The sequence below is a fragment of the Eumetopias jubatus genome, unplaced genomic scaffold (genome assembly GCF_037043125.1).
Source record: "Eumetopias jubatus isolate StellerSeaLion01/CBP00866 unplaced genomic scaffold, mEumJub1_p1.0 scaffold_3, whole genome shotgun sequence".
Lineage (NCBI taxonomy): Eukaryota > Metazoa > Chordata > Mammalia > Carnivora > Otariidae > Eumetopias > Eumetopias jubatus.
In genome coordinates this window covers 132,876,404-132,898,169 of record NW_028274809.1, presented here as the reverse complement: position 1 = coordinate 132,898,169, position 21,766 = coordinate 132,876,404, and the positions used below count along the sequence as shown (strand labels likewise).

The window sequence follows — 21,766 nt, the reverse complement described above, 5'->3', positions numbered from 1 at the left end:
AGCTACCCTATGACCCAGTAATTCCACTACTGGGTATTTACCCAAAGAAAGTGAAAACACTCATTCAAAAAGATATATGCACCTTTACGTTTATTGCAATATTAATTACAATAGCCAAGGTATGGAGGCAACCCAAGTGTCCATTGATAGACAAATGGATAAAGAAGAGGTGGTATATATATATATATATATATATATATATATATACACACACATATACACAAGGAGTATTACTCAGCCATAGAAAGGATGAGATCTTGCCATTTGTGACAACATGGATGGACATAGAAGGTATTATGCTAAGTGAGATACAGAGAAAGACAAGTACCATATGATTTCACTTATATGTGGAATCTAAAAAACAAAACAAATGAATAAACAAAAAGCAGAAAGAGACACATAAATACAGAGAACAGGCTGATGGTTGCCAGAGGGGTAAGGGATGGGGGGAGATGGGCAAAATGGGTGAAGGAGAATGGGAGATACAGGCTTCTAGTTATGGAATGAATAAGGCATGGGGAATATAAGGTACAGAATGGGGAATATAGTCAATTAAGAAAAAGGAACAAAAAACCCCCCCAAAGATATTGCTTTAACATATCATTCATATGGATCACTGAATTTTTTGATACCCCCTTAAGTTTTGCACCTGAGAAGAGTGCCTCCCTCCCCTTGCCTGAGTGCCAATCCTGCCTAGCTTGGGAGGAACCAGCAGCTTCTGGAGCATTGGAGAGGAGTTGAGCAGTGCCTGACACAGTGGTATTCAATAAATGTTTTTTGAATAATTGTTGAATGAGTGAGTAGGCTGAGAACCAAGAGACCTGTCTTGAAGTGACTCAGAAGAGATGTTCTCAACTTACTGACCTACTTGCCTATGGTCCCCTGGGAAAAACCACCCGTCAGTCCTTGTCATGTGAGATCTTAATAGGCTGCCTTGCATAGGCACTCCGAGATCTCACATATAAAGTGATTATAAGACACTTAAGGAAACATCGGCGTAGAGAAGGAACAAGATGGATTAGAACAGGACGCCACTGCGGAGTGTGAACTCAGGGATGTCATAGAAGAAAATTTTATTAACAAATAATAGAGGAACACCTTTCTGAAGAAGACAGAAACTTGAGTCTTCAGATTGAAAAGCATCATCTCACAGGCAGGAAAATGAGGAGGGATACAGACCCAGAATCTTTGACCTGGTGGAATTTCTGAACCTCAAGGATAATGAGAAAATCTTCCAGGTTCCAGGCAGACAGAACAGATCACTTACAAAGGCTGAAGTAGTCCAGCGCTGGGCTTACCCTTCCGCTGCGTCTTTCGCTCCATGGCTTGGCAAAATCACATACCTAATTAAATCCTTATCTTTCCTACTCTCCCACGTGGTTTTGCCCCTGAATGGGGCTGGAGTATTGCTTCTCTGGCTTTACTTTAATTGCCTGTTAAGGAACTTCATGTGCGTGGGCTGGGCAATCCTAGTATCCTTCCCGAGTGCGTTCATACCTCCTCACGCCTCTCTCCCCTCTTCCAGTCTTGCTCCTCCTCTGAGAAACCAAACCAGTCCAGAGAATTGTTGCAGATTCCCAACACAAAAATCTGTCTGCCTCACTACCCAGCTCTCCTCTGATGATAGCAACATCTCTGACCCTCTCTTGTGCATTCTCTCTTATCTTCTCAAGGATGTCACTCAAGCAGGTCTCCCCTCTCTCTCTCATGGCTATCAGCACTCAAAAATACTATTATTTTTTTCCACCTGGAAAACAAATGAACAAACAATCCAAACTCCCTCTCAACCTCACTTCCCCTTCCGGTTACCAACCCATTTCTTTGCTCTCCTTTGCAGCAAAGCCCTCAAAGGAGTTGTCTATGTTCCCTACCTACAATTCTTCTCTTCTCTTTCTTTTTTAAATTCTTTTTTAAAACCGCTCCATTAAGACTTGTTCTTTTGCCCCCTCCCCGCCCCCCATCGCACTCACTCTTGTCAAGGACGCCAGTAACTCTACTGAGCAATCCTCAGTCCCATGGACTTGACCCGTCAGCAGAATTGTACACAGGCTCTTTCCTTCTCCCTGATACACCGTCTTTACTTGGCTTCCAGGACACCACCCTCTCCTGGTTGTCCTATCTCCCTAGCAGCTCCTTTGCTCTCTCGTTTTCTGCGCCTCTTCTTCTCCTGACCTGTGTTAATTTGGTCTACATTAATAATCCTATCCTTTTAGGTGGAGGCTGTCCAACTCCACATGGTGTTAGCCATTACTCCAGGCAAGATTTTCTTTTGACTGGGGCACCTCTGTCGCTGGAGCACGTGACTCTTAATCTCAGGGTCGTGAGTTCAAGCCCCACCTTGGGCATGGAGCCTATTTAAAGAAACGTTTTTCTTTTGATTAAAAGGTACTGAGAAATAGCCTCATCAGTAAACAAATTTAAAAAAAGAATAAAATCACTGTCAAGCAGCAAATATAACAAAACTGATAATGTCTAATGTAGACAGAACTACTTGGTCTGGGGAAAAAGACCAATTTTCAGGTGCATCCTTGTTAAATAAGTTCCCAGTGTGTAGCAAGCTGTCTAAAATGTGTGCACTCTTTAAAGCAGTAATTCTATTTTGGGAAGACTCTCTAAGAAAATAATCCTAAAGCCCCCAAAATATACCAGTTGTAGAAGTACAAATATAGGTGCTCCATTTACAATGTAAAGATGTAAATAAAACGAAAGGGGCAGCTATAGAAGCCCAGCAGTTTCGATCAGCAACTATGGGCTGATTTGTGGGGACCAACACACAGGTCAATTATGGAATATTCATATATTAAAATACGTTCTGGAGTAAATGCATGAGATTCGTGTTGACATAGAAAATGTTTAAATGAAAGTGATCTTGATGGGGAAGAAAGAGGGGCACAAAATAGTACTTTCATACTGATTGTGGCTGTCTAAAAAACAGTTCAGGCCATAAATATTTGAAAAGTTACAGTATAATTATCTACAACCTTTTATGAACGTGGCAACACGCTGGGGAACGTGGCAACACGCTGGGCACTGACAAGGAAACGGCACAGATATGGAGGAGTAATGCACAATAAGGAAGTCCAGGCTGTGGTCTGGCCTTCCTCAAAGTCCCAGGAAAGCCCCGGGTCTGCGCGCGAGCTGGACCAAGGATGGGGTGTACGTTTCCGCCGGGCCACAGGCGGACCGACAGCCAGGGGGCGCCCCACGCACGACCCCAAGGTCCCGGGCGCCCTCCCCGCCCAGCCTCCGCCCCGCCCGCCGCCAGGGGGCGCCGCAGGCTGCCCAGCGCTCGGCTCGCCGCCCCCGAGCGCCGGCGCGGGCGAGCGGCGGAGGCCGGCCTGGCGGCGGCCATGGACCGCTTCGTGTGGACCAGCGGCCTCCTGGAGATCAACGAGACCCTGGTGATCCAGCAGCGCGGGGTGCGCATCTACGACGGCGAGGAGAAGGTAGGAGCGGCCTCCGGGACGACGCGCGGGCTGGCGGGCCTGCGGGGCCTCCCCGCCCGGGCGCCCGGTCCCCACCCCGCGGCGCTCGGGCGGCCGGGCTCAGGGAGCGGCGGGGACGGCCGACATGCAGCCGGGTGCCTGCGCCTCCGGCCCCGGATCGGGGGTGGTGACGGCGGGGCGCGGCGGGCGGGTGCTGCGTTTGCCGGGCCCCCTGACCCGGGGTGCCTCCATGACCGGGGTGCGGCCGGAGCGCGTGGGGTCTGTCCCACCGAGCGGGCCGGAGTGCCCTGCAGGGGTTTCTGAGAAGCGTGTCCGGGTCTCACCGGGACGCCTTTCTCAAGGCTCTTCCCCCCCACCCTCCCCGCTTTTTTTTGGAAAGGAGTCTAGAGCGTTTGTTTGGTAAAGTGATGTGGTAGGCCAGGCCTTGTCATCCTTAGGAGATGCGCTTGGGTATGGAGAGAAGTGTTCCCAGCGTGAGCGTTCGGTGCAGACTTCGTCCAACTGTTACCGCGGGGAGAGCCGGTTCCGCCTTGGCTGGGGCTGCGCCCCGCGGGAAGATCCGTACTCCAGAGACGAATGCTGGGGGGGGAAGGAAAGGCTGCTTTATTCAGGAAGCGGGCGGCCTGGGAAGACGGTGGACTAACGTCCCAAGGACCATCCTCCCCGTCCAGGCGAAGCCGGAAGGGCTTAAAGGGGAAGGCGGGGGGGGGGGCGGGGGGGCGGGGGGGAAGGGGTGGGGCTCGGTGCTTGAGAAGCAGGTGCCCTGGCGGTTAGTCCGAGGTGGACATGACCATGAACAGACTTGCTGGCATCAGCCGCAGCTGTTTTCCAATGCAGTCAGGCCTTATCTTCTGGGAAAGTCTGGTCCACCCCTCAAGGCCAGCGGTCTGCAAAAGTCTGGTCCACCCCTCAAGGCCAGCGGTCTGCAAGTCTCACGGGAAGTAGGTTAGCTCTGCTGCACACCAAGGGACTTCGGTCAGCCAGCGAGGCGTGCATAAGCTTGAGGCAAGTTAGCCCTTGAGACCGGTTGGAGGGCTGTTGCAAAACTACTAACTTCTTCTGGATGAAATGTATAAGCTGGAATTAGAAAAATGTTAAAAACCTGTTTATTCACCAGCATTTTTATTTTCCAGAAGTTTCACTTGCTGTCTCTTCTTTTTTGTGGTTTTATTAATGTAACTTCCTTCTGTACTTTTGCGTTTGTTCCTTGACCCATAGCTTTTCCTGGTCGGTGCCTGCAGAAGCTTGAGACTTCCTTCCTCCTAGGTCATGGAGGGCAGGGGTTACACAGCTATCTAGGGAGCACAGTCGACATGGCATAGAACCCAGGTGTTCTGCCTCCCTGAGGGTATTTTCCGTGTACTGTGTTGCCTCCATTATCAAGTCAGTGTCTTTTCCTTAAAATAACTTGCTTGGATTTACTTGATTTCCTGCCTTAGCACTTTTATTAACTTGATCTCAAATTGAGTTTGCATCTTTTGGTTGGAGTGACAAGCTAAATGTTTTTTGCGCCAAGGTTACAACCTCTGGAACTATTTTAAATGGGGAGCATAGTCAAATTCCCCTCCCTCAGCCCGTTTGATTATGCCTCTCTCTCAGAACTGAATGCTCACAATCATAGATTGGTGTTCAGAGACTCCACTAAAGACAGTCCCTGCAGGAAGTCACACTTTTGCAGGGCACCACACTGTTGTTCTGTGTAACTCCAATATACAAATTAGGAACATCTTGGCTGGCACATAATATAACTACGATTTATTTAAGACAATAAAAAGACAAAACCATGAGTACCTGTATATGAAAAACCATTGCTAGACCAGTGTATTCTAGTGTTTCCTTTTAAGTTTTTTGCTTCTTTTAGCGGACAAGTAGAGTTATCAGAGGACCAATAACAAGGTTTTGGGAAAAATTTAGTTAAGACCCTTTAATCTACTGAGGAATTCTTAACTGTTCTAAAAGCTGAGGGTAGTGAGGAGGGATGTAGGTGTCCTGAAATTGAAGCAGAGTTTTAAGACAAGCCTGCTCACTGCTGCAGTCCCTGAGCTGCATCTATCTAATGAGTCACTGGCTAGTTGTGTGGCTCAGCTGTGTGGCTGAGGGCTAGACTGATTCCTGGGGGAAAGTCCCACGTCCTGGCTTCCTCCATCTGCTGGAAGGCTTCCAGACCTCACATAGTCTGAAGACTCTAGGAAGCTCCATATCAGCCTCCAGATCTGGTCAAGTTCCCTTTCACTATCTTTCAGTGGCTTCCTTGGTCTAGGGCACTCCAGTCCAAGTCTACTTAGCCTCCATAGCTTTGATCCTAACACATTCCTGAGGCAAGCGTGCACATGGCTGTCTACTAGATCAGGTGGTCGCTCCTGGAGGGCAGAAAGTGTGCCTTACTCATCCTTGTATCTTTTGGCTCATCGTGGGTGTGAAATACATGAAAAAAAAAAAAAAAGACCTGGATAATTAGAGCACCTACTATGTGCCGGGAGCTTTACACACAATCTCATTTAATCCTCTCCGTGGGCATATGAGGTGAGTATTTTATGGATGAGAAAATAACTCTTAGAAAGTGACTTGCCCGCAGAGAGTTAGTTAGCGGGAGAGACAGGAGTTAAATCTCTATTGATCAGACTCCCAAAGCCTGCATTTTGTTCGCTGGGCTGCGGTGCTTCACGAATATAGAAGTCACCGGTGTCAGACTCTTTATGTAATGTTTAATATAGTGGATACGCCCAAAGATGAGGACACAGAGGCTCTTAGTTGGTAGTTGAGGAAACTGTGACCGTCTGAGGTCACATACTTAGTATTTGGTGGAGCCACAGTAGACTGCTTTTCCCACCGCCCAAGCACCCAAGCGTCTCTTGTGAATAAATGTGTCCCTGCTTGTTTCTACAGGCATAGTTCTCATGGGCCCATTATGACTGGATAGTATGTTGTTTTCCTAAGCAGCGTAGACACGTCATTTGTTTAAATTCACAGAAGCTTCTATAGCCTCAGCTAATTCAAAAATACAATGAAAGCAGGTTAGTAGTGTATAAAGTGGCAAGTTGGCAGCATTTACTGGGAGACTTGGAAAACGTTTATTTTCTTTCAGCTAGGTGTTTCGCTTTTAGGAATTTACCCCTGGGAAATAATCAGTGACGCATAAAAATATAATGAATGAGGATGCTTATCTCAGCATTGTTATATGTATTCTATATTATCACGTATAGCGAAAATCGGAAACAATAGGTTTTTGTTAATTAAATAGGACAAGTCTTAATCACATGAGGAATTGCTGATGACAGGCCACCAGTTGAAAAAAGCAAGTTATAAAACTATAAATATAATGGCTTCATTTTATTTTATTTAAAGATTATTCACACATGCACACACACATATATACACATACACATATGTATACGTGTGTGTATACACACATACACTCTGCCTGGTATGATTACGTAATTTCATTTTCTTTTTTAGACTTAAATTTTTTTTCCAGATTTTCAGCAGTGTATTACTTTTATAACAGAAAAGTGTTAAATACTAAAAAAAAAAAACAGGGTAAGAGCTTATCCAGCGAATGCCTAAGTTCCATCAACCTTTAAGTAGTTAAAATTATTCTGGCTCTGAGTGGCAGGAGCAAACCAGCCTAAACTTGTCTATCAGGTTTAGCTCATAATCCCTTGGAATCCCTGAAGGGAAGTATTACACAACTTCTTCTCTTAGAGCGGCTGCGTTTTACGTTTGCACATTGTAATTGACATAGCAACGGAATACACTCTGCCTTCAGCTTTTAAATTCACATCCTTAATGCTTGAATTTCAGTAAGAGAAAGTACATTTTCTTAATCAGAACTGTTAGGCTGTAATGTAGCATCGTGTACTCTCAAGTTGATAAAATACTTGTTTTTGGAAAAGGGAAATCTTACTCATTCACAAAAAAGAGGTTTTTAAAATCTCTTAAACTGAATTATTTGGTTTTGCCCAAACATTTGAAGCCAGACTGAATTAAGTGCCAGGAGTATGTATGTTTTACTTCTGATTCAGTAGAAAACATGGAACTCATCAAGTCTTTTCTCTGAGGGGTTGAAGTACTTTTGTGGAATGATCTCTCACAGAGCGTATTTAAACTAGATGACTCAGTAGGTCTCTTACCATTAAAGCTTTTAACCATATTGATAATGACTAACATATTAGTAATAAAGTTATACCTTACTCTTAGAAAATAATTTTTCAAAATTCATGTTAAAAAGGGGTTGGTTATTTATTATACAAGGAGTTTTTTGACAGAAAAAGTGTTTGTGTATGTTTGATTTAACAAATAATATGCACATTTCAGACTACACGAAGTTAAATATGGTTGTAACAAATTTTTTATTTTTTTCATTAGACAAATTATAAAGTTGTTAAATATAGGTAAGCCAAAAGAAGAAACTTGAAATAATCAGTAATCCTACTACCCATAAACAGTTAGTTTTGGCACATTCTCTGTTTGTGGCTGTGTGTGTGTGTGTGTAATCATGCTATGTGTACTACTTTGAAACCTACTTTTTTCTTTGTTAATATCATGAGTATCTTGTAATAAATGTCGATTTGCATATATAATTAAATTTATGATTATTTTTACTTAATGATATATAACAGTGTCCTAATCGGTTATTCACTTGACAGACATTTTTAACCACATTATTTTAAATTCAGAAGGATTATTTGTAATAAACTGGACCCTATGAAAATGCTTTCCTTTGAGTTTTTTTTATTAAACAATTTTTTTTATTTGAATATAGTTGGCACACAATGTTACATTAGTTCAGGGTGTACAACATACATAGTGATTTGACAGGTTTATACATTATGCCGTGTTTACCACAAGTGTAGCCACCATCTGTCCCAGTGCGATATCATTGGTTATATTCCTTTTATTCCCATGACATTCATTCCATAACCGGAAGCTTGTATCTCCCACTCCCCTTCACTCATTTTGCCCACACCCTCCTTCCCCCTCTGAGTTTGTCTTGTAAGGTGGCCTTAAAATGGGACCAGCCTTATACACTCTAGCCACACTTATTTTAGAAATAACTAACTACTCCTCAAAAGGATACAAGCAAGTCCTACCTTATGACAAATTCTACTTCCTAGTGGTTAGAGTTAATAGAGACTTCCAGTATATTTCTTAATTTTAACAGAAATGAAGGGATTTGGTATATTATCTCCTGGATTCCAACTCTAAAATTTGCTTATTTATATACTTTTCAATGCATAATAGCAAAGGATGAGGATTAAGGATTCGGTCCTAAAGATATAGCTGGCATATCTTTTTGTGTGTGTGTGATTGTATTATAGTTTTTAAAAATATTTTTTACATTTATATTTTGAGTAGGTGACCCAATCCCATGACAAAAATCCAAAAATCACAAAAAGTATAAAGTTAAAAGTCTCCTTTCACCTTTGTCTCTTTGTCACTCAGTCCCCCTCAGAGGCCACCAGTGTATCATTCTAAAGAGCTGTGCGTATGTATCATGGATAGGTATTTGTATAAAGTAAATTGTGTTTCCTTTTTTAAAATGTAAATTTGTAATATGCTATGCATACAAAGTTCTGAATCTTGCTTATGTGGAGAATTTACCATATTTCATCAATTCTAAATGCCCATCCCCGCCCCCACACACACACACATTTTAACAACTGGAATCAGGATGCATTTCATAATCAATAGCATCTTAGATTTTTTCAAATTAATATGTAGATGAAGAGTCTCCTCATTCTTTTTAACGACTGAGTAGCAGTTCGTTGTGTGAGTGTACATTTCTCGATGGACATTTAACTTGTTTAATATATTTTGCTTTTTGCAAACAGCAATGAATAACTTAATAGTATATCATAATGCACATGTACAAATTCATCTGTAGGATAAATTCCTAAAAGTGAAATCACTGGATCAAAGGATATGTGTGTTTGTATTTTTGATAGATATTAATACATTGCCCTCCATGGTGGTTGTCCCTCCAGCAATGTGTGCAAATGCTTATTTCCCCCATACTTCACTGGCACAGTGTTATCAAGCTTTTCAGGACCTCTACCCATCTCCTGGATGAAGGGGTGTCCTCATGTTCTCTTAATTTACCTTTTTCTTGTTATCTGTGAGGTTGGGCACCTATTAATGTGTTTAAGAATCATTTGTAGTTCCTTTCATGTGAACTTTCTGTTAATAGTCTTTGCCCATTTCTCTAATTGATTACAAGCTATTTTTTTAAAATTGATTGGTAAGAGTACTTTATATTTTAAGGAAATTAACCCTTTGTCTCTGATGTGAGTTACAGTTATTTTTCCCAGTCTGCCATCTTTGTTCTTGGTGGTTTTTGCCATGAGGGATTTGTGTGCCTGTGTGTGGAGTTCAGTTTATAAATCTTTGCCTCTAATGCTAATGGGCTTAGTGTTTTCCTTGAAAGACCTTCTCTACTCTTAGATTATTTAAAAAATTCTCTCGTGATTTCTTTCTATACTTTTATACTTTTCTGACTCTAATATTTGATCTAGACTTTATTTTGGTGTGGTGTATTAGGTATAAATCCAACATTATTACTATTATTATTATTATTCTCTACTGGGCAACCCAGTTGTCCTAGTGCCATTGATTGAATCTCTAGCCACACTTATTTTTGTATGTGTTTGTGTCTATTTTCTTATTATTTAAAGATTATTTTAAAAAATTATATGAGTGCTATACACAAATTCAATCTTATGGTAAAAAATTCAATCAATAGTGAAGTGGATAGTTTTAAAAGGGTGCCCATGCTTTCCTTCTTCCCATTTCCTCACATTTTTTCTGAGATAATCGTTGTTAACAGATCAGGGAGTATTCCATTTATATCTTTTCCTACTAATGTGTGTATGTGTATATGTATACACGTGCATATATCTCACAATGTAGTTTAGGGGATATGCAGATTATCTCTTTCTTCTATTTGATTACCTTCTATGTGATATGCTGTAAGTTGCTTTCTGTCCCCCCTAACTCTGTCACAGAATTCTGTGAAAGTCCATGCAGCTCTACCTCATTCTTTTTAACCTCAGTATGGATTCCACGGTATGAATGTATCATACTAGACTTAACTACTACCCTGTTGTTACACATCTAGGTTGTTTGCGATTTTTTCCCAATTTTATTTATATATATATACACACACACACATATATATAGCTTATGAAGTGTGTAGTATTGCTTCTCTTTAATTTATGGTAAGCCTAATTCTCTAATGTTTATATGATTAATTTACTATTGTATAATTTGTGAGGAGGAAAATTTGACCACATTGAGTGATACATTAATGTTTTGTGACGATCTTATCTTTGTAGATAAAATTTGATGCTGGGACCCTCCTTCTTAGTACACATCGACTAATTTGGAGAGATCAGAAAAATCATGTAAGATAAAGGGTTTTTTAAAAATCTGTTCTGGGTTTTATTTTTTTATTTTATTTTTTAAAATTTTATTTTATTATGTTATGTTAGTCACCATACAATACATCATTAGTTTTTGATGTAGTGATCCATGCTTCATTGTTTCCATATAACACCCAGTGCTCCATGCAGTACGTCCCCTCCTTAATACCCATCACCAGGCTAACCCATCCCCCCACCCCCCTCCCCTCTAACACCCTCAGTATGTTTCTCGGAGTCCATAGTCTCTCATGATTCATCTCCCCCTCCGATTTCCCCCCCTTCATTTTTCCCTTCCTTCTCCTGATGTCCTCCATGGTATTCCTTATGTTCCACAAATAAGTGAAACCATATGATAATTGACTTTCTCTGCTTGACTTATTTCACTTAGCACAATCTCCTCCAGTCCCATCCATGGTGATGTAAAAGTTGGGTGTTCATCCTTTCTGATGGCTGAGTAATATTCCATTGTATATATGGACCACATCTTCTCTATTCATCTGTTGAAGGGCATCTCAGCTCTTTCTACACTTTGGCTGTTGCGGACATTGCTGCTATGAACATTGGGGTGTATATGGCCTTTCTTTTCACTACATCTGTGTCTTTGGGATAAATACCCAGAAGTGCAATTGCTGGGTCATAGGGTAGCTCTATTTTTACTTTTTGAGGCACCTCCACACTGTTTTCCAGTGACACTACAGATAAAGGGCTGGTATCCAAAAATCTATAAAGAACTTCTCAACTCAACACCCCCAAAACAAATAAGAAAAAATGGGCAGAAGACATGAATAGACACTTCTCCAAAGAAGACATACAAATGGCTAACAGACACATGAAAAATGTTCTAGGTTTTAAATTACTGAAGTCTTTTTTCTTTCTTTCTTTCTTTCTTTCTTTCTTTCTTTCTTTCTTTCTTTCTTTCTTTCTTTCTTTCTGTTTCCTTCTTTCTTTTTTTTTCTTTCTTTTCTTTCTTTCTTTCTTTTTCTTTTTCTTTCTTTCTTTCTTTCTTTCTTTCTTTCTTTCTTTCTTTCTTTCTTTCTTTTTCTTTCTTTCTTTCTTTCCTTCCTCCCTCCCTCCTCCTTCCTTTCCTTTCCTTTCCTTTCCTTTCCTTTCCTTTCCGTCAAAACTAAAAAATGCAATAAATTTCCATTTTCACAGTTTTAAAAGAGTGTGTCCCATATGATCTCTCTGAATGGAGTGCAGATAGAGGAGTTAGGGGTTGTCCCTCATTCAGCTCCAGAGAAGTCTGTAGTTGCTGAATAGAGAAAGAATCATGGTCACTTCTGTTTTTAAACACCAGTCAGAACCTACCACATACCTGAATGTTCTGTATGTGATGGGAATATTTCTCCCAATTGTTGTCAGGGGTCCTCAGAACAACCTGTTCCTGAGACTCTGGGAAGATGGGTCTGCCAGGAAGTACATGCTTTTACCTAGATATTGAGAAGAATGGCTTCTAAGTCACTCAGCAAGAGGAGAAACCTCCCTGTTTTTTTATTTCTAGGAAGAGAGAACAAGTTATGTGTATAAAGCTATTTTAATTCCAAAGAGCTTTAACGTGAAATGTATGTGTGTATAAATTTCAGTGTTGCCAGTAAAATAACCACTCTCTGTTATTTTCATAATTGCTGCCCCCTCCACCATGAAATTTTAATTTAATTAATTAATTATTTTTTTAAAGATTTTATTTATTTATTTGAGAGAGAGAATGAGATAGAGCATGAGAGGGGGGAGGGTCAGAGGGAGAAGCAGACTCTCCGCCGAGCAGGGAGCCCGATGCTGGACTCGATCCCGGGACTCCAGGATCATGACCTGAGCTGAAGGCAGTCGCCTAACCAACTGAGCCACCCAGGCGCCCGAAATTTTAATTTTACAGGCAAACTATATACTGTACTGAGGCCCTTTGAAAGGCCACTAACTATTGTAAAATCTGACTCTTTTTGGCCCCCAAGAATCAGTCTTTGCTCCCTTATTGGTGATATTGCCCTTATTGGTAATGCATACCTTACAGCTGTTAATGGTGTCTAATTCTTTTAAAAGAAGTATATATTTAGGAAAAAGTCTTTTTTGGAAGGATAGGTGTCCTTAAAACATATGTTTATAAATTAATCTTAGCATCATTTTTTGATTATCATATAAAGAGGCTAATTTAGAAACCCTTAGACTTATTAAATGCCAGTCATTTATAATAACTTAAAGTTAAATGTGCTAATAAAGGGAACCTACATCAGTATTTACTGTTAAAAATGGTGAGTGAAGTGTAGAAAACTAAAAAGAAAAAAAAGATCACCTGTATAGCACACTCCTTAAAGTTGTTTTGATTTACCTGTTCTGGTTTGGTTTTTTTTCCATATAAGGATGTGTTACATATAAAAAGTTTTCATATAAATACTGCTTTTAAAAAGATGTACCTACTGTAAAAACAAAAGTAGTTACAGCGGCTTTTAAACCTCTTACATTCTTCCATGTGGCAAAATGCCACCACAGTACTGTTTTCATCCCATTTTTCCTTTAGTTTATTTAAGGAATAAAATCATTTTACAATTTTTTATATTGTTTTTATTATTAAGTAAAGGTGCATGACACTCTTAAATACTATAAAACAAGGATTTCTGACAAGGAATCTGATGAATCATGTTTTGTATTGATTTCCTTCTAGGAGTGCTGCATGGCCATTCCTCTTTCCCATATTGTGTTCATTGAAGAACAGGCAGCTGGAATTGGGAAAAGGTGAGGTGTCTCTAGTGCAGTCTTTTTTCACAAAAATGTTCCAGTCAAGCTGTTACTATCAACTTAGTAGATTTATTATTGTGCCATGACTGCATATGTGGGAATGAATCTAATGATTGTGTTTTGGGGCTTTATAAAGAATAGTCGTTGGTCAGGAGCCCCCTAAGAAGATGTTTCCTACGTTAAACTCATGGATAAATGGAAGTCATTCCTAAAGCACAAATCAAGTCCTAAGGTTTGCTATAATATCCTTGGATCAAAATAAATAAGTGTTGGCCAGCTTGTCATTGCATGTGTTTCCACAAACATTCGCTTTGACATGTCTTTGTATCTAGTACTTAAAATCAGGAGTGACTTACCTGAGAAAAATGACTGATGTTACTCCTATTTCTAGTTGATCATTAAGTTTCTTCACTTTGACCTTTTCGGATATCAGTGTTAAATATTTCACATTTATTCATGTATCTAATATATTTCATAATATTTATTGTCCAAATTGGGACATTTATAAAAGTAATAGGGGGTGCTATTTATTTTATTTCATTATTTTTTAAAGATTTACTTATTTATTTGAGATAGAGAGAGTGACCATGCGTGCGCAGTGAGCACATTGTGGGGAGGGGCAGAGGGACTCTCTCAAGCAGACTCCCCACTGAGCACGGAGCCCAGTGAGGAGCCTGGATGCGGAGCTTGATCCCACGACCCATGAGATCATGACCTGAGCTGAAACCAAGAGTTTTATGTTTAACTGATTGAGCCGCCCAGGTGCCCTGGGGGTGCTGTTTATAATTGGACCACGGAAGCATAAAATGGGACAGTTTTAGGCAAACCAGGACTTGTGATCACCCTGGTTTAAAGCCACACGTTAAAATGTTTCTTTTTAATCAGGTACATAAAATTCTGGCTTTTAAGTGAATGTAATTGAGGGCAACTTATGAACAAGTATTGCTGATAAGAATTTTTTTTTCCTTGTGGGCCCATTTTGAGCTTTAGTATAGCTACTTCAGTAGAGGTGAAACAAATATTGAACTTCACTGGAAATGCAATGCATGCCTTAATTATGAAGTTGTAGCTAGGATGCAAGATTGTTTATTTGACATAAAAGAAACTGACGTTTTAAAAAGATTAATAAAAGCACAGACTTTTAGAGTAGGCTATTTCTCTAATTTCTATTTTTCCCCTTGTCACTTTTTTCCACCTTACTAAGTTTTTTTTTTTAATGAAGGTACAATTACATATAACATTGTATGAGTTCCAGGTGCACAACATAATGATTCGATATTTGTGTATATTGCTTTTCTTAAGTTCTACAAAGTAAAACTTGAAGGTGTTGCAGATCATTTGAATTTTCCTCTGCTGTGTTCCAAGGAAATTTAAACTGTATAACAAAAATTTTTTAAAATATTTACCTTCCCATTAGTGTCTTATTTTTAAACATCTCCAGTGAGGAAGAATTTAATAATACGTCAGGTTAACGTTTCTCAAATATTCTCTTTAGTTCTCAGCTCCCTTGCCCCAAGCAATTACCATATTTCATTGATTCAAAATTGTATATATAGTTTCACCTTTTAACATGTCTCATCCCAAGATGCATCTTTGATTGGGTGGTTTTTAAACTTGAAATATGGTAATTGAATGACCTGCGAAATGAATATATTTGAAAACTGGCCCAGATCTTTTTAGCTGACTTTGAGATTTTTAAACTTCATTTTGTCCTGTAATCTTTAATTCTTCATTGAGTTTCCTTTGACAAAATCTGATAGTGGGGCTCAGATTTTTCAGTTTTAAAGATTGTGTAATGCTCTGCTCAGTCACCTTAACCTAATTGCCGTATTTTGTTGCTCTACCTGACTGCTCATTTCAGACAGTCCTGTTACTGTGATTGCATAGTTTATTTGCTCACCTGACTTAAGTTCACCACAAAGGAATAGGTTTGGAAGAGTCCTTACAAGTCTGGCCCTAGTTTACTAACCAAACCGTTTACTACACTGAGGAAGCCCCACACATGGTGTTTCAATTTAGTAGCGATATTTAGGCAATCAGATGGACCTAAACAAGATAGAATAATGAATAGGTGAATCTATAATGTGGTCATGAAGAAAAAGCCCTAAGCTGCGTATGCAAAGTATTTTGACTGAGTTTTTTGGTTTTGCTCATTTATGGAAGGAGATTGTTTATTGAGCAGACTGGGGGGAAAGGCGTATAAAGCTGAACCAATACAATGGTATTTTTAGTAGCACAGAAGATAATGATAGTCATAAAGATTATGGTAGTTTGTGCTCCTAGCACAGCGGCATTTTGAGATTTGTTTTTGCTGTTGGATTATCTTCTAGAGCATGCTGTTGATTGAGTGGCATTTTCCAAAAATGATACCGTAGAATGTTAGTTTTGGATGGAGATGGAATAAAATGTCAGCTGGCCAGTTTTATACAGATAAGTTTTCACATTTTGTTTTCAAATGAGTAGGGTAGGATGCTTTGGCAGAAATTATAGACCCCCTGGTAACCTCTGGGGATGACTCTACATGGAAAACCCTAATCATAAACCAAAATAGTGAACTGTCCCAAATTTCGCAAACTTATTTTGAACTTACTTGTTTGAAACCACATTTTTAATTAATCCATAGAGCTAGTAACTTGAACTTCTTGGTTCAGAGCTTATAAGCTGTAAGTAGAGGTATTTTTGAAAGGTTCATTAATGCTGAATTAATACAAAGTTTAAAAGGATTCCTTTCAGGATGTCCTTTGTTTCTACATGAATTTTAAAAGTGAACTAAAATATATTAAAAATTATGAAAATAGAATTAGGCATTCTTAAAAGGTAATTAAATTCATTACATTTATTCTTTAGTGCCAAAATAGTGGTTCATCTTCACCCAGCTCCACCCAACAAAGAACCTGGTCCGTTCCAGAGTACTAAGAACTCCTACATCAAACTCTCCTTCAAAGAACATGGCCAGATTGAGGTAGGTTTTTATATGCGTAAAAGTGGACTAGAAACGTGTGCTTGTGTGTGTTTTTTGTTGTTGTTTGTTAATATGATGTAAATCAATATTGTTCAACATACCAGGTTTCACCATATTTTTACAATAAAATTTTTATATCTTAAGCCTTATCAGTAGAAAATACGAAGTTTAGGTTTTGGTGGGAACGGGAAACAGGAGGGTGTGGTCCCAAGGAAAAAGCAGAAGCTGTAAAAATGCTAAGTCATGCCATTAGGCTACTAGTAAAGTTTTCAGTAGCTTGGTTAAAGAGGCAGAGTATAATGCAGTGAAATGTTAAACCATCTCAGTATCTGGTAGCTCACACCAGCCTTAAGTCAGGAAGTCTTTCTTGACTCCACACAAATCTCATCACTCAAGTACTTACTCCATAGTATGATAGTTTACATGTTCCAAGTAGTAAGTCACTGTGTAAGTATTCTTCAGACATTTACAAGTGTGTGTTTATCTCATTGATACCCTAAATTATTTATGTGTTTTTTCTATGGCACTTCACTCAGCACTCCTCACATGGTAGGCACTAAGAAAAGATAAGCGACTAACTGAAATCATTCTCACTGTAGTTAAACAATATAGTTGATTTTTTTGTGAGTGTAGGGATGTTTTGGCCCTAATTTCTGGCTTCACATTTTAACTAGACAAATTATTCTCTGCTTCCTTCATGGATAATGGTTGTATATTTTTCTTGGCACTATATCTGTTTCGCTATAGATTGAAAACAATCCACATATGTGAGATTGTTTAAAGTAGGTCTATTTATTCATTGTCACTCATCTCTTTGTTGAGAATAGCTCACTTTATATAGAAGGTCAGTTTCTTTCTTTTTTTTCTTTTCCTTTGTGCTTTATGAAGCTGATCCAAGAAAAGAACTTCCTTTCATTTCTTTTGATGTTTCTGAGAGTTCTAGGCTTGTTGCAAATGACTGAACAGGCCTTTCAACTAGAGAAATGTTAATGATTTGTATGAGGATACTATAACCTGACTGACTCATTTAAAGTGTATGTATATGTACAACAGTTTTACAGGCGTTTATCCGAGGAAATGACACAGAGAAGATGGGAGAATATGCCGGTTTCCCAGTCATTACAAACAAATAGAGGACCCCAGGTATTGTTGAAACTGTTTCTGAATCCAGTATTTTTTGCTAGAACTTGCTAGAACAAAATAATGATATTCTGATTAAACATTTATTTTCACAGAACCTAATTTAGTGCTCTGCAGACAGTAGACACTTAGCAAAAATAAATAACTACTTAACAGAGTGATTCTTGGGGTGGTAGAAGTTCCATTCCATTCACTACATTCTGTTCTTCATAATCAGTGTGGCATCTGAGAGAACAGACAATGCCTCTGGGTGATGTTTTTCAGGCCAGTCTAAAATAACCACCAACCGTGCACAGATACTCAAATGTGTGAAAAATGCAGTTTGTATAATAACAGTCAAATACCAAAATTTTAACTATAATTTCTTGCATATTTGAGACCCTATTAAATATCTGATACGTATATAGCTTGCCAAAGAACAAACATGAATTTGATTTATATCTAAAATACAGAGTAAAATATGCCACTTATTGTATGTTTAGTTTTTTTAATAATGATTTGAAGATCGTTATGTATGACAAGAAACTGACAAATGTTTTGAAAGGAAACTAGATGTAATCATGTGCTGGTTTTCTTTGGTTCTTTGTGGGTCCCTTCCCACCATTGAAAACATGTTGTGGTGGGTTGCAAAATAGTGTGTCCTTCCTATTTTGTATGTTTTATTTTCTACTTTTGTTTTTCAGCCAGGAAGAATAAGGGCTGTAGGAATTGTAGGCATTGAAAGGAAATTGGAAGAAAAAAGGAAAGAAACGGACAAAAACATTTCTGAGGTAACTCATACATAAAGTTCCGGTCAGCTGTCTTTCTTGGCCATTTGTGTTTATTCTTTTGGATGTAGCTGTGACTAATTCCATTCTGTGTTTTGGAACATACTTAGTTTGCCCGAAGCCACAGTCTCTTATTCCAGGCCTTCTTCAGGTTGGCATAATTTAGCCAAAACATGTTTTAAAAACGTTTTCCAAAAAGAAATGAAAATGAAACTCAAATTTGTTTTCTGTGATGTTCACAACATTGTGGGTTGCTGTATGTAAATTTTAAAGCCTAGATGGAATTAATTGGAGAATACTAATGAATTCCAGGTCCTCTGTATAATTATTTGGAGGTTTGGTTAACTTAGTTGAGGGAAAAATGCTATTCTGAGGCTGTTAACCTGGCCAGACACCACACAGTTTTATGCCACTGATGCTCAGGGACCAGACATGGACACAGTAAGAAAGGTGCAGACCAGCCCATCCTTTCCACCAGGAGAACAACCCTGAGCATGTGCTTCGCAGTGTGTCTGCAACTTCATCATATCTGAGGAAATGCAAGTGAAAGGGAAAGAAGTCTAGTTAAGAAAAGCAGTTAGTTATGTTAGATTCTGCAGTCAGCTACTACATTGGAACATGTCATTAGTCTTCCTGTGTTTATATAAAAATGGTCTTGGATTTTTTATGAAATGACTATGAAGTAATTCTTTAGTTTTTAATACTAGTTTATAAGTAAAATTCCATTGACTAGTGCTGTTCATAGAATTTCAAAGATGTATATCAATCGAATAAAGTCTAAACTGCAAATAGTTATGGGATACCTGTATTAATCCAGATTTTCCAGAGAAACAATCAGTAGGAGACCTATAGATACCAATACACAAATGTAGTTATCAATATGTCCCTCTCTCTATATATACACACACAATGCCATTTAATATAAGGAATTGACTCATGTGATTGTGGGGACTGAAAAGTCCCACTATCTGCCACCTGCAAGCTGGTGACCCAGGAAAGCTGGTGATAGAAATCCTAAACTAAGTCCGAAGGCCTGAGAACCAGGAGCGCTGATGGTTTAGGTCCAGTCCAAGGGCAGGGTAAGACTGCTGTCTTGGCTTAACCAGTCAGGCAGAGAAAGCGTGAGTTCTCCCTTCCTCCAGCCTTTTGTTCTGGCCCTCCGAGGATTGGATGATGCCCACCTGCAGTGAGGAGGGCAGTTCTGCTTCTGGCTACCAATTCAAATGCTAACCTCACATGGAAATACCCTCACAGACCCATCAATCATGTTTGATCAAGAACCTGGGCACCTCATGATCTAGCCATGTCCACGTATAAAATTAATCACCGTATTACCAAGTATGGGCCCACTAGATTGAAAATATAGATCATTGAGAAACCAAGGTCATTTGACCTATTAAGTGCCCATGGTCTAGGTTTTGCTGATCTCATATTTATGGTAAAGTTTTATACGTTCCTCAGCTCTAAGTATTTCCTGCAAAATGGCAGTTGGATCTAGAGGCCTGATCAGACTCGTGTTTGATCTCTTTGCTGAGACTAGCGGTGATGCTGTATTTTTTCCTAAGGAGGCACATCCTGTCTTTGTTGATGATGGCAGCAGCTGTTCATGTTCATTGCATAGATCTGCTGGTTCACTGGTGGTTACAAATGGTGATATTCTAGGATTTATTTTTTATTAGTTGGAATACCTTTTGAAGAGATGCTTCCCTTCATCTACTATTTGACTACTCAGTGATACAGGTCATACAGCGAAGGCAGAATAAGTGCCTTTTTCTTTATCATCAGGATAATTAATTGGTTCCCTATCATCCTTCAGTGGCAACTCATTTGAGGTTTTTTACATATGAGTATGAATTCACAATCTTAACCTATTTGATGGGTTTCAATCAGTTGCAATTATTATCGTTTAAAGCTCACATTGTCCCATCTTTGGCCCGTGGGAGCCTCTTCAAGTTGGCTCCTAAGTGCTTTTGATGTGACCTGGTGGATTTTGATAGCTTCCTTGCTATTTACTATGACAAAAGTTCCAGGACCAGCTTGTACATTTCCTGCCCCAGATCTGGAATCAGCCATTACCTGAGAAGTCCCTGTTTTTCCTTGATGCCCAAAGGCTTTTTCCCCTCCTCTTTTTTATAAAGCCCAGTAATTTTACTAGAATGTGTTGGTTGATGTGTTAGTCATTCTGGGTTGTTATTCTCAGGTACGCAATATGCTCTTAGTATTTGGTTCTAAAAATTGCTTTTAATTTCAGGGAATTTTTTCAATTTTATGTTTTAATAATTGCTTTATTTTTTTCTCTCTGAAACCATTAGCTGTGTGTTGAAGCTCTACTGCCTAGCTTTACGCTTGGCGACTTTCCTTTTTTTTTTTTTTTTTTAGATTTTATTTATTTGTCAGAGAGAGAGAGCGCGCACAAGCAGGGGGAGCAGCAGGCAGAGGGAGAGGGAGAAGCAGGCTCCCTGTTGAGCAAGGAGCCCGACTCAGGACTCGATCCCAGGACCCTGGGATCATGACCTGAGCCGAAGGCTGACACTTTACTGACTGAGCCACCCAGGCGTCCCCTGCTTTGCGACTTTCAAACCCTTTTTATCTCTTTAATTTCTTTTTTATTAGGAAATCTTCCTCTTTCTAGCCTGTTTCTCTTAAGGCATTATCTGTTGTGTTTATTCATTCTTGTGTTCTAATATAGTCTTTATTTCAGAAATGATTTTTTCAAAAATTCTTTCCTGAATCATGTCACTTCATTTCTGATTTATTTTGTCCATTCATGGCTTGTGTCATTTTATTAACATCTTTTAGCTCTTGTTGAAAGAAAAGGTTAAATTTTGATCTGATCTGTGAACATGTCTTTCCAGCTTGCTTTTGTTATCTGTAACGTTACTTTACTCCTTATTTTCTTTTTTCTCATAATAACTTTGTGTGGCATTTGACCTTGATACTTTGCCGTTGCTATTTTTCATATGGAATTAGTTTTCCTGAACTTTGAGAGGAAGGCCTAGTGTAGGGTAGCTTGTCTTACTCCACAGAACTCACTCTTCCGCTGTGTTCATGCAGCGTTAAAAAAGGTGGTGGCTTGCTTTCTGATTTCCTGGCCCTATATTCCCTTCCCCTGTTTTTATCTGGACCTTTTTTTGCCCTTCCTCTATTCTTATTCTTCTCTTGCTCAGTTTTTGAGTCCTCTGTTTACGGTTTCTCCCTGGTGAGGGATCCCCTGCTGGAAGCAAAACCTGGAGGGCCAGCCCTTCCTGAGGACCCCTCATACCCACCCATTAGTGAGGTGGGCAAAACCCTCCCAGTTTTAGT

At 39.4% G+C, this 21,766-nt stretch overlaps 1 protein-coding gene across 3 annotated transcripts in view; it reads left to right on the top strand.

Moving 5' to 3' along the window:
* Nucleotides 1–3,293: 3,293 nt before the first annotated feature.
* Nucleotides 3,294–21,766, top strand: part of VPS36 (vacuolar protein sorting 36 homolog) — a 30,763-nt gene continuing 12,290 nt past the window's right edge. For all 3 annotated transcript variants that reach the window (XM_088021808.1, XM_028105300.2, XM_028105292.2), the window contains exons 1-6: nucleotides 3,294–3,446; nucleotides 10,778–10,846; nucleotides 13,521–13,591; nucleotides 16,442–16,556; nucleotides 17,610–17,699; nucleotides 18,380–18,466. In XM_088021808.1, the coding sequence (XP_087877934.1) occupies nucleotides 3,351–3,446; nucleotides 10,778–10,846; nucleotides 13,521–13,591; nucleotides 16,442–16,556; nucleotides 17,610–17,699; nucleotides 18,380–18,466 (528 nt within the window). In that variant the 5' untranslated portion in view covers nucleotides 3,294–3,350. The remainder of the gene's footprint in view (nucleotides 3,447–10,777; nucleotides 10,847–13,520; nucleotides 13,592–16,441; nucleotides 16,557–17,609; nucleotides 17,700–18,379; nucleotides 18,467–21,766) is intronic.